Here is a 19,613-nt window from a genome sequence, read left to right as displayed (position 1 = left end):
TTCACTTACGTTTTAACAGGTCTGACGCTACTATGCGCCCCGGCTGTATCTAGGCTAACGGCTAACATGCTAACTATTATTTTTATGTCACTAGTCACTTGAAACAAATTTAGGACGATAGGAGACAGGTTGAAATAAACCGAAACTTCCCTTTAAAGTCCAAATAAAGTTCTGGCATGTGGTTCAACTTCAGCAATTACTGTCGTACAAATCCACATCCAAAAAACAGCTGTTTTAAGTTGTTCCAGCTGCTTTTTATTCAGCAGACTTGAGCATCACATCTCGTCTGATAAAGCATCACAGATCGTTTTACTGACATCACTGCTCAAGATTTCTGGGTAGTGAAGTTTTGTAGAAGCTTTTTCTTTAAGTCATTTGGAGTCACGAACTGTACTGCTGAAGGTTATAGAACGTCTGTCTTGGAACAGTCGATGTTGTTTTCCACAGATAAAACGTGGCCTTTATTCTGATCTGAGTCTTGGTTGAGGTTTTGAAATGTGTTTGACTGAGACAGATGCAGACCAACAGTTTGTGGTTCAGCTGCACGACACTTTGTTCTTCTTCTCTCCTCGCAGCTCCAGTTCCCTCTGCCGGAGTTCATCATGGCCATGGGCTTCTTCCTGGTCCTGGTCCTGGAGCAGATCGTCCTGGCCTTCAAAGACCAATCGTCGTCTCACTCAGAGGAGCGCCGGGCTCTGCTGGTGGACTCCACCATCCAGGCGAATGACAGGAACAGTCGTCACCACTCCCACCGCCGCCGTGGCTCAGACGAGTCCGATGGCGGTCACTTCCACGTGGACTTTGGCTCCCAGTCTGCCCTGCGCGCCTTCATCCTGGTCTTCTCGCTGTCTCTACACTCAGTGTTTGAGGGTTTGGCGGTGGGGCTGCTGGAGGAGGGGAAGGAGGTGCTGGAGATCTGCCTGGCGCTGATGATCCACAAGAGCATCATTTCCTTCAGCCTGGCCTTTAAGCTGAGTCAGGGACGGCTGCGGCGGTCGGTGGTGGCCGGCTGCCTGCTGCTGTTCGCCGTCATGTCTCCGCTGGGCATCGGTGCGGGCATCGCCCTCACCGAGACCAAGGCGTCCCCGCAGCACCAGCTGGCTCGCTGCACGCTGGAGGGGCTGGCAGCCGGAACCTTCATCTACATCACCTTCATGGAGATCCTGCCGCACGAGCTCAGCTCCGGCAAGAACCGCATCCCCAAGGTGGCCATGCTGCTGGTGGGCTTCGCTGTCGTCACTGCCGTGCTCTTCATTAAAATGTAACCATGGAAACAGACATCCAGCAAAAATGTCAGAAAGTCATAAAAGGAGTTTACACGTTTGACGGCCAGCGTCTCATCTGCTGCCATGTGACAGTGTTCATCATGAAAACAGGTCAGAATCAGGCATCCATCTTTTCAAGGTCTTTAACATCGAGGGAAATAATGAAAACGTGTTGTAGAAATCAAACACGTGCAGGCGCTCGCACACAGGGTTTTGTTCATGCGATTTATAGACGTCACAATGAGTCATGTTGTCAGCTGGAGGTGCAGCTGCCTCTCCCCCACAGGGCTGTAGGCTCCATAGGAGTGTTAAAATGTGTTTGTCTTGTTGTGTTATTGGGAGCCAGAATAGAAGGAGTCATGGCTCAAAACCAGCCGCCACTGCCCGTCAACAAAAACAAAGACAACTATGGTTAAATGTGATAAGACCAAAGGACTGGACGGAGGCCATCATCAAAAATGCTCACATGTGCAGCGCACACTTCATATCAGGTTAGGGAAAAAGTATTTCCTGTTGTAGGGATGAATAAGGTTATGTGTATTAAGGGTTATCATGTCCACCTCATCAGAAACTGGGGAGGGATTAAGAGGAATATTGGATTTCTCTGGAACGCTAACTTTTTAGCACATTAGCTAACGTTAGCTTCCATAGCAAAACAAACAAGTGTGGTCCTCCTTTGTAAGATTGGCTTCCTGTGACATCATCCATCCACTGAGTGAGAGCATACGGGTCGGCCAGTCTGGTCCCGTTGGTCAGTGTTTACTTATTCAAGTAACACTGGCGGTCCCGGAGAGTGAGTGACCTGACATGGTGCGTTGGTAAATTCAGTCTGACGCTCTACACTAAAATGAGAGCCCTGTTGGTGGAAGAAACGGAGCGTTATATTTCTACATGAATGAACCAACGGTTAAGTTAATCACACATTCACTCCGCTCGGCGCTCTGCTGCTCCGTCTCCACAGACAGAGTGTCCAGAGTGCGCTCTGCCACTCTGAGAGTGCGCTGCTCTGGATAACCCAACGCTACATTCAGACAGCGCTCCCAATTTATCAACGCTCCAGTTTGTGTCAGAGTGCGCTCCCACACTCACAGTGAGTGTTTCTGAACGCACCACTCACATCATCTTCCTCCATCGTCTAAAACAAGACAACAGAAGTTGCTAGCTAACGTCTGTGGATAACTGTTTTGCCTCCAGCTAAGCCCCGCCCACCAAAAAACATCACACTGTTTACCAATAGTAAAAGGGTCTATTTGCACGTCAATACATTTTTTCAAACTATCATTTATGTCATGTGTACCTTTTCACAGATTGACAATATCACCCAGTGAAAAAGGGTGTCATTTTGTCAGAGAAAGGTCTATATTTTTTTTAGCTATATTGTTCTGCAAGAAAGACATTAACCAATCACGTTGTTTGTAACAAACGTGACGCCACTATGTTATGTCACCACAGTGGCTGACCTGTTGCAAGTTTGCATCACTGCTGGTATCAATAGTTTTGATGTGAGCGAGTATTTTGCATTTTGTGTCATCCATGTGTCGCTCTCAGTGTGTGTAAAGGCCTTCAGTAATGTAGACTTCATCTGGCGCTCCATGACGACATGAATTAAAGTAAATTGCCACCTAGAATCTGTGATTTCAGTATCAAACAGTGTCATGCTCAGTGGTGGAAAGTTACTCCGTGCATTTACTCAAGTTTTGAGGTGCTTGCACTTAATGTAAGTTCTGCTACTTTGTACTTTAGTTACTTTGCAGCTTATCTCTAATAAATAATAATGTATAACTACAGATTAAAGTACCCAGCAGTCTATAAAACAATTAGAAAAATGTTTATTATTCTAAAGTGAGTCATTCTGCATAATGAGTACTTTTACTTTTGGTGCTTTAAAGGAATTCTTCACCCACAATACGACTATTTGTAATTCAGTTTTTCTCACCAACCCAGTCTCACTTCAAAGTTGTTGAAATCTGGTGCTTGGGCAGTGACTTGCAGCGTCAAACACTGGCGAAAAAAGTCGTCCTTTAACATTGGCATGATACGCAACCAGTCGTATAGTTTAATGGAACTCTGCAGCGTTAGGGGGGAAACAGTGAAACAAGAATGAAAGTTAAGGAGCCAAAAGTCCGACTAGGGCGGGTGGGAGTGGTGCCGGATGGGTCCAACAAACATGGACTTTCACCTGAGAGAGTGGTGTTTGTGTCCTGTAAGATTCTAAAGCCAAACCCTGTTCTTTTTTCCTAAACCCAACCATGTGTCTGTTGTTTGCGTTGTTGAACGGACAGAGTGCTTTTATTTTGAAAGAGACTTAATGCAAAATGTACATTTCCTGTGAAAACAGAAGTGTATTTTGAAAACAGACAATGCATGTAACAGGCTGAAGTTGACACGGCGTCCCAGAACGTCAACAACCAACACACCCAGGGTACCTTGGACGTCATATGTGGACGTGGAAAGTCCATGACCAAACGTGGACATGTGACGAGGTCACAGTGAGGATATTGTTCTTGCATGTCTCCATGGTAAACATATTGATTGACTGATTGACTGATTGGGGACCACGTTTAACAACAGCAAAACTATATGAAAACGTGTTTCAAGAAACACAAAGAACAATAAAAATAAAATAAAGATAAAATATCACTGGAGCAGATCAGCAAAGTTAGACGCACTGACGATGGAAACTTGTAATTTAAAGTAAGTACCCTGATCACCTGAGGTGTCTCTCCTTAGATAGTTTTAAATAAGTTTACGTAACTTATTTTAGCTTTAGTTTTTCTCCTGTACTGTGGTGCGTTCACTGACCCCTGACCCCTGACCCCAGCCTGAACCCTGAACTATCAGATCAGATGTGAGTTCTTCATGCACAGGGGCATTGTGGGATACGAGTGTCAGCAAGCAGCTCATTAGTGTCCGTCTCCAACTTCTCACGTCATCACAGAGGTCATATTTATCTCCACAAACAACCAAATATCTGTGACTGGATGAAACTGTTGAGTTTGTATCTGTGAAATGTTTCCTGGCAGATCTGCAGACAGTTTGAATCTGTCGTTTCTCTCCTTCTTCTTCTTCTTCTTCTTCTTCTGTGACGAGACAGAAACAAATCAACTCTTTGTCTTTGTGTTCAGCGGGAAATTTTCCTCTTTTCACTTCAGTAGAAAACAAGTCTTTTATTTTGCCGCGGCTGCAGAGAAACGCTGAGCTGGACAATGAGACGCTTGTTGTTGTTCGGTCAGAGGGAATTTACCACACTGCTGCCTGGAAACCTCGTATCTCCTATTCAAGATCAGCTTTGATTTACTTTAACTTCATTCAGTTTAATGAGCAGAGAAAGATCATAAATGTTGTGCAGAAATCATCAAGATGATGCTGACGTGATGTCAGCGAAGAGTTTTAGACAACAGAAATGTATTTTTGTAATTAAAACACCAAAGTCTTTGATCCAAAGTCATTTTAACGACCGCAGCATTTTAATCCTCGTGTTGAATGTGTGAAATATGTCATATTTTGTATTGTGATGATGATGATGTGTGAAAGAATTCAACATAAAATAGTTTTTCAGATCACAAAGTGACTCAGATTCTTCATTTGTTGCTTTAATATGAACATTTCTGACAAATTATTCACCAAAAATGTCTTAATTTTAGTTATTTTCCGCAATTTAAATGAAATTATAAAACATTAGTATGAAAAAAGTGGAGATGTTCTTAGAAAAGTGAGTAAATAATCTAGTAATTCTTCTGTCATGAGTTCATACATTTAACAAAAAATAGAAAATGGGTGAAAGAAGTTTGACTCTTCCTTAAAAAACAATAACTTTGTAAAAGTTGCATCAAGATTATAAAAGTAAGAAGTATAATTTGCTTTTTAGTTTAGTTTTTGTTGTTTTTTTTAAATATCAATATCAACATTATCTCCAAATTTTCAGTATGGCTGAAATGCTGTTACAGAATATTCACATAACTATGTAGTAATTTCTTCAAGTGTAAAAATACCTCAAGAAAACAGTTTAATAGTCTCTGTCAGTGTCAGAGACAATTAATGAAATCAAATCTTGACTGCTTGTTTACAATTATTATTATTATTATTATTAGTAGTAGTAGTAGTAGTAGTAGTAGTAGTAGTAGTATTTCTTAAAACTGTTATTGTCTCACAGCTCATGGAAAACCAGTTTCTTTTATATTTTTAGCAAAAGGCACAGTTTATATTTTTTACATTTATAATTATTTTATTTTTTAATTAATAGTAGTAAATAGAAATACAAAAAATAATTATATATACAAATATTTCCCTGGTGTTTTTATGTTCCTCAACCAAAATGAACTTCATGAAAATGGAGAAGTTTTTTTTTATTTTTTTTAAATATAGTAAATAAACTAATAATTGTCATTTATTCTTTAACAAAATAGAAGAAAAAAAGTTTAACTCTTCCATAAAAACAAATAAGTAAAAACATTTTAAGAAAAAAGAAGTTTGGAACACTGGAAGTTAATATTTATCTCCAAATTTTCAGTGTTGCTGAAATGTTAATACAGAACATTCACACATTTTAATGCCTCAACTAAATTTAAAAATACTTTAAGACAACAGCTGAATAGTTTTTATCAGCACCAGAGAAATTAAACAAAATCAATCATTACCAGTATTATTATTATTATTAGTGTTATTGTTATTATATTATTGGAATTAAAAGAAATAATTTCAAATTAATGAGGTCAGTATCTTACAACTATGAGAAAAGCTAACTTTATTTATTTATTTATTTATGTATACCATCATCATTATTATCATTATTATTATTATTATTATTACTCATGTTAAACTAAACTAAATTTTTTTTTAATTCTGTCTTTTTCTCTCTTTTTATTTTATTTTTTTGTTTATCTGTGAAATATTGTGAGAAAAAAGTTGGTTGCACATGTACATAGAAGGCTAGATGCAATTTATTTTATATTTTCAGCCACAGGTACATTTTTTTTATACTTTTAAATACTTTTTTTTAAAAGTAAAAAAAAAAAGCCTACTATGAGGAATACTCTCCTTTAATGTCTATGAAGTGGCCTAATATGTATTTATAATGCTTAAATGTTGAACAATATGGTTTGGTTTCAGAAAAGTATTTATGTTTTTGATTAATTTGGCCTCAACCTTTCGTCAATCTTTAAATTTAAGAATTCTTATTCACTCTTTGTCAAGCTGGACAATAACAAACAGGGTTTTTCCCTCAAAGAAGTTAGAAAGTAAAAAGTTATTTTAACTTGTTCATACATTTTTGTTTGTTTGTTTGTGTTTGTTTGTTTGTGTTTGTTTGTTTTACCCGATGCTTTGAGTTTTCACTCACTGTCCTCTGCTTTGGGCTGAAATGCCTCACTGCTAATTAACATGCCTGTGGTTGGAGCAGAAGAAGAAGAAGAAGAAGAAGAAGAAGAAGAAGAAGAAGAAGAAGAACTCCCGCCAGCTCCAGACCTCTGACCCCTGACCTCTGACCCTCTGACCCTTCTCTGATGAAGCTGGAGCAGGTAAAACTCCAACAACATGGATGAACACAGACTCACATTTTAATCACGACACTGTAATTACACACAGGAAGTTGACTCGAGTGTTTTGGACTCGTCAGTGTGCAGTGACTCGGATCCGCCGGCAGGAGGCGCGCTGCCACTTTCACCCCACATATCAAAGCTGGTGTGTGTTGGACAGGATGACTCACGCGGTGTGTTGATCCGCACTCTGTTTGTGAGAGTGGGCGTTCACACCTCCTGTTCCTGTTTGACCTCACACACACTCTGCAGAGGAGCAGCTGTGACCATGGAGACCAAAGTGTGAAACAAACCTGCCCTCCTCTGTGTCTGATACATGTTTGACATATGAGGTCTGTCGCTCTGGAGCAGGAGCTTTAGTATTGATTTATATAAAGCACATAAATTAAGTCATTAATATTGAGACTACAATATTTTGGCAGTTTGTAGGCAGCACGATTTTTTAATTTCGCATATTGGTAGGAAATGATGCAATATAACAAAACCTATAGTTATGGGCTATTTTTATTTATTCAGCCTATTTTTATCAAGTATTTGGGATGATGTAGAAGCTTTAGCGAACAATGGTTATGTTTTATTTATATTCTATTTAATTCTTATTTGTTTTGTTTTTTATATTTTATAATTTATGACATGTTTTTATTATTTTTCCAGTCGTGTGTAACTCAGTAACTTGTAACTTTTTATCACAGACAACAGCTTAATTTTATTGGTTGATTTTTGTTTGTTTTTTCCCCACAAACTTTATTGAATCATTCAATACAGAAAGTTTTTACGTTCCAGAATTTTTAGTATAAAAGTTGTAGAAAAAAATCATAAGATGATAATATAATATGAAAATAAATTCAATTGAACAACAAATAAATAAAATGTAGGGAAAATAAAGAAACTGAAATGTCAAAATAATCTAATAGTTTTTTGCTAGTTTATCATTTTTATTTTTTTTATTTTTCAAAATTAGTCAAATTTAAAATCTGTATCATTAAAAATAAAAAGGAAGTTTATGTATCCTGTGTAAATAACACGTGATTTTAACACAGTTTAATGTTGGAAACAATTTTTTCTCTACTTTTTAGGGACTGTTCATTACTTGTCAGAGGAGTGGGCTGGCCTGGGTGTGACTTTGTTGTTGTTTTTTTTATTTTATTACTATTATTATTATTATTATTATTATTATGTCACCTTCACAAAAGCTAGGTTTTTTTTAGATTTTTAAAACTTACCCTTTAATGTTTGTATTGTATTTTTTATATGTTAAATTTATTATTATTATTATTATTATTATTTCTATTTATTCTCTTTTTTTTCTCTTTCCCTTATTTTATTCACTTCTTGGGCATCAGGGAGGGTGGGGTGTGTGTGCATGAATATTTCTAATCTGAACTGCTGCATTCTTGAAATTTATCCCACCAGAACAATTTTAGGGTGAACTGGTTTATTTTTGTCACTGGAAAATAGCAATCTATGTATTTATATTAAGTTGGACAGCAAACGCTTTTTATATAAAGTGAAGTAAAGAAAATAAATAAATGAAATGAAGTTAGACACTTTGGGGCAAGAAGCCCCCCTCAGAAAGTGGGCGAAAACCTCCAGGGGCATCCTGCCTCAGAATATTATCTAGTTCAGTTATCTAGAATATAGTCATGTGTGACGTCATATAGTTCATTTCTACATATATCAGTAGCATAGTGCTGTAGTTTTAACAGCTAGCTGTCTAGAAATAGCCAACATTTTATCTGGCTTGCTGAATGAAAACATCCTGAAATTAAAATCCTGAAGGAAAGTTAGTTTCATTTTTGTTCTACAACAACAACAAAACTGGCTTCTGCGCCAATTTATTTCTCCCAGCTGTGTGTTGGTTTATGCACCATCATCATCTTGCACAAAGTCATATCCAAATATTATTTTTAATTTAAATTTTGTTCTTAAAAGCCATTTTCTTGTACATGCATGAGTTTTGATGCTACAGCTGCATTTAAGTCACCACAGCGGACCCTAGTGCGTCATGCCAATCCTTGTATAATAGGAGACTCTGGTAGGTAAAAATAAATCTGGTAGCATCAAGTTATATCTGAGGAGTGATACTGTTGTTAAACTTTCAAAATATTGATTATATGTTGGGAGGAAACTACAATTAATCATATGTTCACTAAACTGGGCATCATGCATCGCTGGCTATATTTCAACTACAGTTATCAGGCTACCATTACTGCAGCTTTGGTGCTTATTTGCAGTGTTTTATTAAGACTGAAAATTACATCAATACTATTAAATTTTGCACCAATTAAAAGGCCATAAAAACTCTACTGACATGCATTAACTGTAGAATATGTAACTGAAATGAGGTATAAGCTCTTGTGAAAGAACTTTTCTCTGGGAATAAGCTTTGGATTTTGTACTGGATCCCTTTGTGTCCATCTATGAGTCACAGACGTGTCTCTAATGTGTCTTCAGTTTCTTTTTTCCTTTTTTAATTTATTCAACCATTATTTTTTTATTGTTTGCACTATGCTTATTGTTACTGTTAAAACTGGTGATATGTGCAATTTGTTCAATAAAATTTATGAAAACATAAAAAAACATTTCGTTGCTCATCTATTGTGAAATCCACAGCTCCCACTGAGCGACATTTTCGGTCCCCGGAAGAAGCAGCGGAGTGAGAGCTCTTCACGCTCCCGCCTCTCTGTGGTGAAAATCATTCCACTACGTCAAGTCGTCCCGTCCGCTCGGTGAAGATGTCTGCGACGGGTACAGGCGGCTGTGGACCCGGACCCGGACCCACCTCGGGCGCCGGGTCCGGGGCTTCCAACCCCCGAAAGTTTAGCGAGAAGATAGCGCTGCATACCCAGCGACAAGCCGAGGAGACAGCCGCGTTCCAGGAGGTTATGATGGACATCACCTCGACCAGGGTAAGTAAGTCTGAGACGGAGGCAGGAGGAGGAGAGCTGCCCGGAGGAAGAGAGGCCTTGCCTGGGCTTGTCAGGCTCCATAACCATAACATTAACCGCTGCCTCTACACAGCGCTCTGCTTTGAATTGATGCATTCATAGTTAATATAAACGTAACACGACTAAGTGTGTAGTTTTTGTTTGGTACGTAGCGTCAGCAGAAAATGTTGTCCATTTCCGATACGTCGTTAGCGTAGTTAGCAAGCATTAGCTGCGAGGGCTAAGTTGGCTTGTTTACTATGTTACGTGAACGTCGCTGTCACCCTGCTTACCGCGGAGGGAACGTCCCGCTGAATCCCGTTCAAAAATCTCACACTTTAACGTGGCGTTACTCTCTGCCACGCATGTAAGAAACAATTCAACACAAATTAAGACACTTTTCAAATTATGTTGTTCTTCTGAGAAATTCGGCATACATATGAGACACATAACAGCACAATCAAAGCTTTCAGACTGTATCACGCCTCTACTGGGGGAGCCAAGTTAACATGTACTGATAAGCTTACACCTCATAAAAAGTTAGTTTTTTAAGGATTGTGTTTGTTTTGGTGAATTTGAGCTATGCCGATGTGAATAATAGACTCAAACTGCGCATTTTACGGACTTGAAAGCGTGATTTATGTTGCGGACATCCGTCACAAGAGCGCTGACTTTATATTGTCGTTTTATAAAATGGAATTTGGCGTGACGGTGTTAACATTGAAGTTGGGACGTGTTTATCGAGGTTTCTGCTCAGCTAGCTTGATACATTATGCATACAGTTAGCAGTGTAAACGCTAAATACACAGCTGATTACCAGAGTGAATTTACACTGACACAAATGCTAAGTGGTTGTTAGCAACGTTAGCTAAACCAGGATGTGTTGGTTTCATACTGTAGCACCGGAGGCGTCTGGCTCCTGCAGGAGATGTCAGTAAAAGACAGAATAACCAAGTTTATTCTGACATATTTAATTAATTTGCTTAATTTGAATTTATTTAAGGCCTCTTACACACTACAGAGCATGTTGAATCTTGACTGGTAAAAGGTGAAGTTAGGACAAGGAGCAAAACTCCTGAGGTGACTTCTCCTTCAGCTGAACCCTGACTGGATGGTATCAGGACTAATATTTATCTAAGTTATATATATATATATATATATATATATATATATAATATGTGATATAGATAGGTAGATATATACTTTATTGGTCTTTACAGGAAATTATTTTATATGGCAGCTACATTAATAATCAAACACAAACAGGAGGCAGTTAAACATGACAAACAACAAACTTGGCAGAGTTTTTGCTTTGTTCTTGTTTTGTATATTAATATAAATTGATTAGTTTTGGCTAAATGGTGAAACATTGTTCCTGCTTTAAATGGGAGTTTTAAATATCTCCGGTAAAGCTGTTATTATTTTTTTATTTTAGGCAGCAGTGGTGCATGGTGGTCTGTTGGTGTGCTGGTCTTAAATTGGTCTGTGTTTTAATTGTATATTAATTTTCAACAGACTTTATCAGGAGTGATTTTAGTGTGGCTCTGGTGCAGTAAATCAGGCGCTGGCTGCGTGTTGACAGGTGAACTGTCTGTCCAATCACAGCCTGTGTTTGCTTCTGCTCGCTGTGATTAACTGCTGTTTGCTTCCCGTACACAGATGTAGCTTCAGGTGAGAGAGTTGTCACTACGCAGACGACAGACATAGAAAAATTTCTTTCCTTCGTATTATTAATATTAGTCAGAGCTGCCGCAATTAGTTGATTAATCGATTAGTGAGAATCAGAATCACTTACAAGGAATTTGCTTTGGTTTTTTGGTGCATATATAAAGACAAACAATAAACCTGTGAAGAATAAGAATAAGGTAAAGTTCTTATATACTCTAGAGCATATATTTAGAAAAGGAAAATTGCAATAAAGATATGACTAACACTTTTTTGGAGGGTGGGGTATCAGAGTCTGTGTTGGTGTGGGTCTCAGCCTCGTTGATGAGACTCACTGCAGTCGGGAAGAAACTGTTTTTGTGGCATGTGGTTTTGGTTGTTTGACAGAAAGTTAACGGCAGACTATTTCGATAATTGTTTAATTATTTTAGTCATTTTTAAACAACAAATCCAAACATGATGTTTTATGACTCTTAAATATGATAATTTGATGCTTTTCTTTGTCATACATGATAATAAAATGAAAAGCTTTGGATTTTTGCACTGTTGCTCAGAATAAACACACTGTTTAAAGACATCACACAGCAGGGTGTGTTTCACTGCTTTCTGAGATTTTATTGACAAAACGATTAATCAGTTAATTGGGAAGATAACAAGCCCTAATGTTATTAGTACTACTGAGTTCAGTGTTATGAACATGTAGGTCAGAGGGCACCGGGGTTGGGCGATATGATAGTAGACTTATGCCTGATTCACACTACATGATATCAGCCTGATTGTAGCCCGACGCAGTGACTTACGGTGTGGGCTCGGATCGTAAACAACAAAGAGGTTCGTACAGGAGCCGGGTTTTCTTCTTCCTTGTGCTTTTTTTCTTCCTGGTCAGTGGTCGTTTCGGGCAGTACCGCTCCCAAACGAGCAGCTGTTGTAACTGCGTAACGTTGTCCAGGCGGTTTGGTCCGCTTTAAAAAGTGCAGTGTGAAAGTGAACCGAACCAGAGTCCCCCAGACTATCCTGGTGTGAATGCACCCTTAGATACAAAAACATGAAAAAACTGATATTTGATACCCTTCTAGATAGAAGAAAAAATGACATTGAGAGGATACATTTAAAAATTGTCAATAAAAGAGAAATATAACAAGGCTATGTGTTTAGAAAGAAATCACTGATTTTGCTTTACCTGGACCTAAATCAATCATTGGTAACATCAACAATCAATAAATCAAACAATACCAAATCAAAGTGACAGCATTACATAGCCTGTAAATAATTTTAAGATGTGGAGGGCTACAATGAATATAACTGAATAATGCATCGCTTTGTCAGCTTCATTATCCAGTGTCGCCGCTGCGCTCTTTTTCCCGACCCCATTTATTGTTTAGATTTCAGAATCAGATTTTTATTGAGATTATATTTAGTTTGATTAAATTCTTAACGCTCATTGATTAATCGTTATCATCCCTAATTGATACTATGGAAAATGAGCATTGAAACTGTTTAAAATATTCAGTATCGATATGTATTGACAAATTGATATTTTTACAACACTAGGCTGAATAACCCTGCTCTGCCCACTTGGCTCCTCAGGTAAAGCTCCAGGTTTACTGTGTGTATGACTGGTTTGTGCATCTTAAATTGAATAATGGTTTGGTAATGTTCAGCACTGAAGCACAAGACCAATGAACACGATACCTTAATACCTAATATTGAGAGCAGGGGTTGGGAAAGCAATCGATACAGCATGGCAATATCATATCGTCTTATGGCTGCTGTGAAACTGCGCCTACCTAGGGCAACAAAAAGTTTATCTTGGGGGCGTTCAATGGACAACCGAGCCAAAAAAAGTTTCACAGGCGGAGATCAACATCCGTGCACAAAAAAAGGCGCTCAATGTGCAAAAAATAATAATCAAAGTGATTAAAAACAGCAGCAAAAGTTTCAGTCCTGTCAGCACTGATGATCATCAAGGACTGAAATGTTTGCTGCTGTTTTTAATCACTTTTAATTATTTTTTGCACTTTGAGCACCCTTCGTTTTGTGCACGGATGTTTTAAATAAATTGACATTTCTCTTTTTGCATATTGTTTCGTCACACAGTGCAGAGTATGGAAGCTAGAATAACATGATCATTGCTTTTTCAGTACACGAGATACATTTGGCTGCAATGAATATGAGCAGAAGTGAGATGAACAGACTGAAAACGTTATCTTATTAGATAAAACAGATGTTGACAAAGTTTTCCATTGGGGACATAATTTGCAGCTGAAAAAAGGTAATAAATCACAATTTATCACCATGTATTTTGTCCCAGTACTCAGCATACCACAACAGAAATAGACCCTTTTTACAAAATCTAATTTTCTGGCTTTAATCTTTTATCAGTTTTGTGCTTATGTGATGCAATTTCCTCAATAACTGTGTTTAAACATTCCCACACAGCAGATATGAAACCATGTAGTATTTCAGCAGAGAAAAAGAAACGACACAAGAGCTGGTACTATAACTAGTATTACTAGTTGGGTCTTTCCTGGTTTATTGTGAGTTGATGCTGTTGGCTGCTGGCTGCTGGGTGTGGAGGCCGCGACATGTAAAAATGTTTTCTCACTATGGTTGAGTATGGTTGTGTTGGTGTGTTGGCAGTTTGAAGTTTACCAGAAGGCCATGAAGGACCAGACTTATCTGATTCAGAGAATAAGTGAGCATGACCAGCACTTAACCAGTTTTTATAAGTCAGTGCTCGGTGCTGAGGTTTGACCCCACAGCCCTGCCGACATGATTGTGATCTGAGTGTTGAAGGAAGTGCTCTGGGTTATTGTTTTTAGTCATAAATTGTGCAGCGCTGCCTCTGACACATTTGGACCAAGTGTGCCTCAGTTTCAGGTGGCAGAAAGACTCATTCAGCAGGAGGGTTTTTCTAGAAGTCATGTGGCCTTCCTGAATGAGTTGTGTTGAAGTTGTGTTGAAGTTGTGTCAGCTGCGTCGCAGGTGAAGCAGCTTGAATGAATCAGCATTTTAATGACACAGATCTGAGGTCATCGCTGAGCTGAGTCGCAGTTAATGTCTTCAGTCTCCTTCAGACAGGATCTGCACGCGGGTGAGGTGATACGTCTTTAATTAATACCACAACGTGAAGAAGGAAATTTTCCAATATCAGTGCAGGCTGAGTCACCAGTTTATTAGGTACACCTAGCTAAAATTGATGCAGTCTAACCCAACAGCCCTGTGATAAATTCCACCATCATGAAGAGCATGATGTTCAGTGTTTGAAACTGTGTTGCTTTATGCTGAGAGGTGATTATTTATGTCCACGCGGGAAGACTAAATAAAGAATGAAAGTAAATGAAGACTAAATAGAAGTTAATGTGAGGACATACGTTTTGTTTTTTTTTGTAAGATATGACAGTGAAGTTCATATCTTTGGGTTTTCGACTATTGGTTGAATAAAATCTGAAACATTTGGCCTGTGGGAATTTATAACAGGGTTTTTTTCCCCCCACATTTTTTTGTTTGCTACTAGAAACAATATTTAGGGTGCACTACTAACACTACAGCCTCCAAAATGACCACAAAGTTGAATCAACAGTTTCCTGAGAAGATGTAATCAAAGCCTGATGAGTGAAGGTGTAATGATTAGGATATTCCTAAAAAGCGATGTATAGACTCGTATAAGAATATTTCCTCAATCATCACTTATGATCTGCTAGAAGTGTGGCGTTGTCTCTAACTACAGAAATGCTGCTCTCTGCCTGGATTTTCTTATTTTGCATTTTGTATTATTTTTGGGGTGTCAACCCTCTGACAGTGCTGTGTAGCCCCCAGCCAATAACTGTGTGCAGGGTGTGAGGGCAGGACTTGATGAAAACATAGCGACCAGGGCTGTGGTGTAAGGTAGTTTCCACTGGCCCCACACATTGTGACGGGCCTAATGCGCGCTAGTTACTGGTTATAAGGTGCACACTCCCACCCCACAGGCCCCAGTGCAACCACATGTATGCCCCTGGACCAGGAGCCAGTCGCACAAAACTGGGTAGATTCATGACTAAAACTGCGTCTACGCACAAAGGCAGAAATATGCACACAGCTTCTTTTCTTAAGATTTACAAAGCCTTGTGTGCACCTCATTTTGTTTTATAAATATTTATAATTGTGGCGCTGGGTGTACGTGCACAAGCCTCATTTCCACATGCACAGTTTGCCATAAATGGATGTAGAAATGCTCTTAAACATCTGTTTGCATATCGATACCTGTGCCCCTCCTGCGCTCATCAGACCGGTCAATGAGAAATTCGTTTTACAGACTGTGTCGCATCGGTGAGGTATTTCAATGGTGCCAGAGCAGCTGTTGTTACACACTGCTGTGGCTATCTGTAGCGTTTGTACCACTAATTCATCACAGTTCTGCAAACCATCGCTGCAGTGAAATCTCAATCGTCATTATTGTTAAACGTCAGGATGATCAGAGATTCATTCAAATGGTGCTCATGTTGAGACTGACTTTACAAAGTGCCTCACAGGATAATATTAAATGATCACTAACAGGGAGATGAATGTGAATAACAAAAGATGAGTTCATCAGTCATAAATAATTGTGAAAAATTACACAATCTGTGAAAGTGGCAAACAGTCTTAAAAAACAAAGTTATCTGCCTCTCAATTATATTTAATCTCGTCCTCTTCATCTCACCTGCAGCTATCTCAGCCAAAACCTTGTGTGCATTCTCACTGCACATTCTTTCTTTATAAAAACCAGTTTATCTGTGGGAAAAGGCAGACACATGGTTTTTGTGTGTACATGTTTATGCATGAGGTCAGGCCTCAGGTACGTGATCATAATCACACGGTGAAGAGGAGCCAGAAGGAGGGGCCGTCTTTGAATGCTGTGTTTACAAAATGACACATCCTTTCTCATTCTTTTTTATTGTCACCTCAGTAGCTCACCTGGTAGATTGTGCGCCACATGTATGAAGTCTGTGTCCTGACCCCATCAGCTTGAGCTCAAGTCCAACCTGCCGGCCTTCACTGCATGTTGTCCCCTGTCTCTCCCACCTTTCCCTTCACTCTTTGCCTGTGCTGTTAAATAAAGGCATAAAAACAAAGAACAGTTTTCAAAAAAGAAAATCCATTCTGCCTTTGAGACAACATTTGTCTGTCTGACCATTGACTGACAGAAGTCTGGTTGCTGAACATTTAATTAGACTCAATTTTTTATAGATTAGAAGGCATTTATTATTTCCCCAACGCTGCATCTTCCTGCTCTGATTAATTACAGCAAAGCTAATGTACAATGTGATCGATCAGTCACTGTCGCCTGCCGAGCTGAATCAGGCAGAGTGTGATGTATCTCGTCTCATGATCAATTTAGTTATTAGATGAAGGTCTAATCTGTTAGATCAGTCCTTTAACACATCGCCTGTTCACTGTTTGTTTGTAGATTAAGTGACCAAAAAATGATTGATGATTTGCAAGAATAATGGATTGGTTAGTCAACAATGAAAATAATTGATAGTCAAAGCTGTGTTTGTCTGAAAGGGGCTTCTGACAAACACAAACCACCTCCTCCTCCTCCTCCTCCGTCATTTACTGACAATACCACCCTTTTGGGTTTTGTCTCTTCTGGGAATTCCTTTTACTCCTGTCCTTTACACACACACACACTGCGGCAGGAGCGTGTGGGTGGTCCAATCAGCTAATAGCATCAGGGTGTGTGTGTTGGTAGCGGCAGTAGCTTCTTGTCGAAGCTGTTCAGTATTGATATGCTGTTTCTCTCAGACAGAAACATCGCAGGCAGTTTGAATCAGAGACACCAGTTTAAAACCAGTGGTGGAAGAAGTTCTCTCACTGGTAACTATAGTAACACCACAGTGTAGAAATATTCCAGTACACGTAAAAGTCTGGCATGCAAGTATAAAGTGTAGTATCAAAAGTGAAAGTAGTATCCTAGAGTAATATGTGTTATTGGAGCATATTATTCGATGCATTCATGGTTTCATCACTTTGATGTTACAGCTGGTAAAGTTTGAGATCATTATAGTGAGTTTATATAATGCTGGGCAGCTTGTGAATTCATCTTTACTAATAGTTAAATATGAATATATTATTAATCTGAAACTGCAAAGTAACCAATGACTAAAGGTATTAAGATAATGAAGTGTAGTATAAAGTACACGTTTTACAGTGATGCCATCAAACGTCATGTCTGTCCAAAACTCGATTATATCCAGTTTACTTTCATGTAGGACTAAAACCAGGAAGTACTTGCATTTGAGAAGTTATGGCATTTTCTCTGACCAAAATTGTTGACTTTTAGTTAACAGGTTTTTTTTTTTTTCCCTCAGATCTTTTTGTGAAAATCAGTGTTTTCAAACTGATTCAGTTCTTTCAGGGTTAAGAGCTGCAACAATTAGTCGATTAATTGATCTGTTGAATGAAAGAAAATTATTAATTAATTATTAATTATTCTGCAGCTATTTTGTTTTTTTTTGTTTTTTCAAGTGAAAATACCAAATATTTGATGGTTCCAGATTCTAAAATGCAGCATTGTAGTCGAGACCAAGTCAAGACCAAGACCAGACCGTATCGAGACCGATACAGACCAAGACTTTGAGGGATTGAGACTGATTCAAAACCAGACTAGAGCACGTCTCGCACTGCATAACACACTTACGATAAAATGTGGAACATGAAACCGTAGGCACTCCTTAAATTGATCGGACAGGTCAACATTTCCACAAATACACCCACAAAAAGCAAATGAAGATTTCTCAGAGGTGAATTTTATAAATGGGGATTTCCTTTGTTTGTTTGTTTTTAACATTTCTTACATTATATTTTATTTTTTGGCTGAAAATAATTAATTATCTATATTCTTGAACAACATGTTTATTCAGATTTGAATTATACATTACTGCTACGTCATGAAATAGAACACGTACATCTACATGAAGAGTCTCAAAAAATAAATAAAAGTACATTGAAAGAAGTCTGTATCAGTTTTGTCAATTACTTTACAATTAAATCAGTACAGCAATTCAGTTTGGTCACCTAAAATACGTGATTATAGGAGATTCAAAAACCTCTGTCTTTATTTGGAGTTTTGCTGTTATTTTTCCATTGAGTGCACTTTCATTAACTAGTCTTGCCATTGGGGGAGGGTGGGAGACAGTGCTTTCAACCAAGATAGTTATCATTTTATTTGCCACCAATAAATGAACATGCAGCAAGTAAGCTTTTCTTTTATCCATTGCGCCATCAGGGATCGCTCTTAGAATAAAAGATAATGGGTGCAATTGTAAATCAGTGTTCAAAACGGCCAGTATCTGTGTATGAATCCCTTTTCAGTATGTCTTAAATTTTGGTCAGTCCCAAAAAAATGTATGTGATCTCCAAGGGAATTTCCTTCGTGTCCTATGAGCAAACAAATACAAATAAACAGGAGGTGAAATCCACTTGAACCATCTTTATTCAGCACTATTATTTAGCACCGGCAGTTTAATGATAGCTGTGGTCTCAAACAGTCTAGAAATAAAATCTGGTCTCTCTAATCTGGTATCTTTTATCGTAAATATCAGAAATACATAAAATGTCAATGTTTTCTTACAATGTATCATTACATTTTACTGTCACTCTAATCTTTGAGTGTTGTTCATCTGTTAGATGTGTTTACTCAGGGAAAAAAGAATATATATTGACGTCATATTTTGGTTATTTTAAATATCACTGTAAGCCACAGAAGTCAAATATCAGCTGGGCTCTGTTGCAGATGTGACATGTTGCATCCCAGTGTTGAGGAAAGTTTAGAAAAGACTAAAGATGATACTTCGTAGGAGTTGAGAAGTTTTGCTGATCACTATCCTGATAAAAAAAAAATATGGCTATAAGCTGCGGTTAGAGAGTTACTTTCAGGTTACATGTTCTGATATTCTGTTCAAGACTAAAATATTTTGAATGGAATCAGAGGTCCGGAACAGAAACATTTTAAAGCTGAAATGGAAAACAGTGTAGGCAGCCTGACAGCAACATTTTGACTAATTTTATACAGTGGTGTGAAAAAGTGTTTGCCCCCTTCCTGATTTCTTACTTTTTTGCATGTTTTCCGCACTTAAATGTTTCAGATCATCAAACAAATTTAAACATTAGTCAAAGATAACACAAGTAAACACAAAATGCAGTTTTTAAATGAAGGGTTTTATTAATGAGGAAGAAAAAAATCCAAAGCTACATGG

General features: G+C 38.3%; 2 protein-coding genes and 1 long non-coding RNA gene across 5 annotated transcripts in view; all 3 read left to right on the top strand.

Moving 5' to 3' along the window:
- LOC126391517 (zinc transporter ZIP1-like) overlaps positions 1 to 4,832 on the top strand; it is a 12,422-nt gene extending 7,590 nt beyond the window's left edge. Inside the window, exon 4 of the mRNA XM_050046362.1 lies at positions 576 to 4,832. Within this exon, the coding sequence (XP_049902319.1) occupies positions 576 to 1,265 (690 nt within the window). The 3' untranslated portion in view covers positions 1,266 to 4,832. The remainder of the gene's footprint in view (positions 1 to 575) is intronic.
- A 1,224-nt stretch (positions 4,833 to 6,056) lies between these two features.
- Positions 6,057 to 7,486, top strand: LOC126391542 (uncharacterized). Its single transcript, XR_007570094.1, has 2 exons — positions 6,057 to 6,781; positions 6,880 to 7,486. It is a non-coding gene; the product is annotated as an uncharacterized LOC126391542 (long non-coding RNA).
- Positions 7,487 to 9,502: 2,016 nt separating this feature from the next.
- The window catches only part of LOC126391496 (CREB-regulated transcription coactivator 2), a 72,701-nt gene continuing 62,590 nt past the window's right edge, over positions 9,503 to 19,613 (top strand). For all 3 annotated transcript variants that reach the window (XM_050046330.1, XM_050046329.1, XM_050046328.1), the window contains exon 1: positions 9,503 to 9,708. In XM_050046330.1, the coding sequence (XP_049902287.1) occupies positions 9,535 to 9,708 (174 nt within the window). In that variant the 5' untranslated portion in view covers positions 9,503 to 9,534. The remainder of the gene's footprint in view (positions 9,709 to 19,613) is intronic.

The sequence above is a fragment of the Epinephelus moara genome, chromosome 6 (genome assembly GCF_006386435.1).
Source record: "Epinephelus moara isolate mb chromosome 6, YSFRI_EMoa_1.0, whole genome shotgun sequence".
In the NCBI taxonomy this organism is placed as follows: domain Eukaryota; kingdom Metazoa; phylum Chordata; class Actinopteri; order Perciformes; family Serranidae; genus Epinephelus; species Epinephelus moara.
This window is presented reverse-complemented; position numbering and strand designations above follow the sequence as displayed.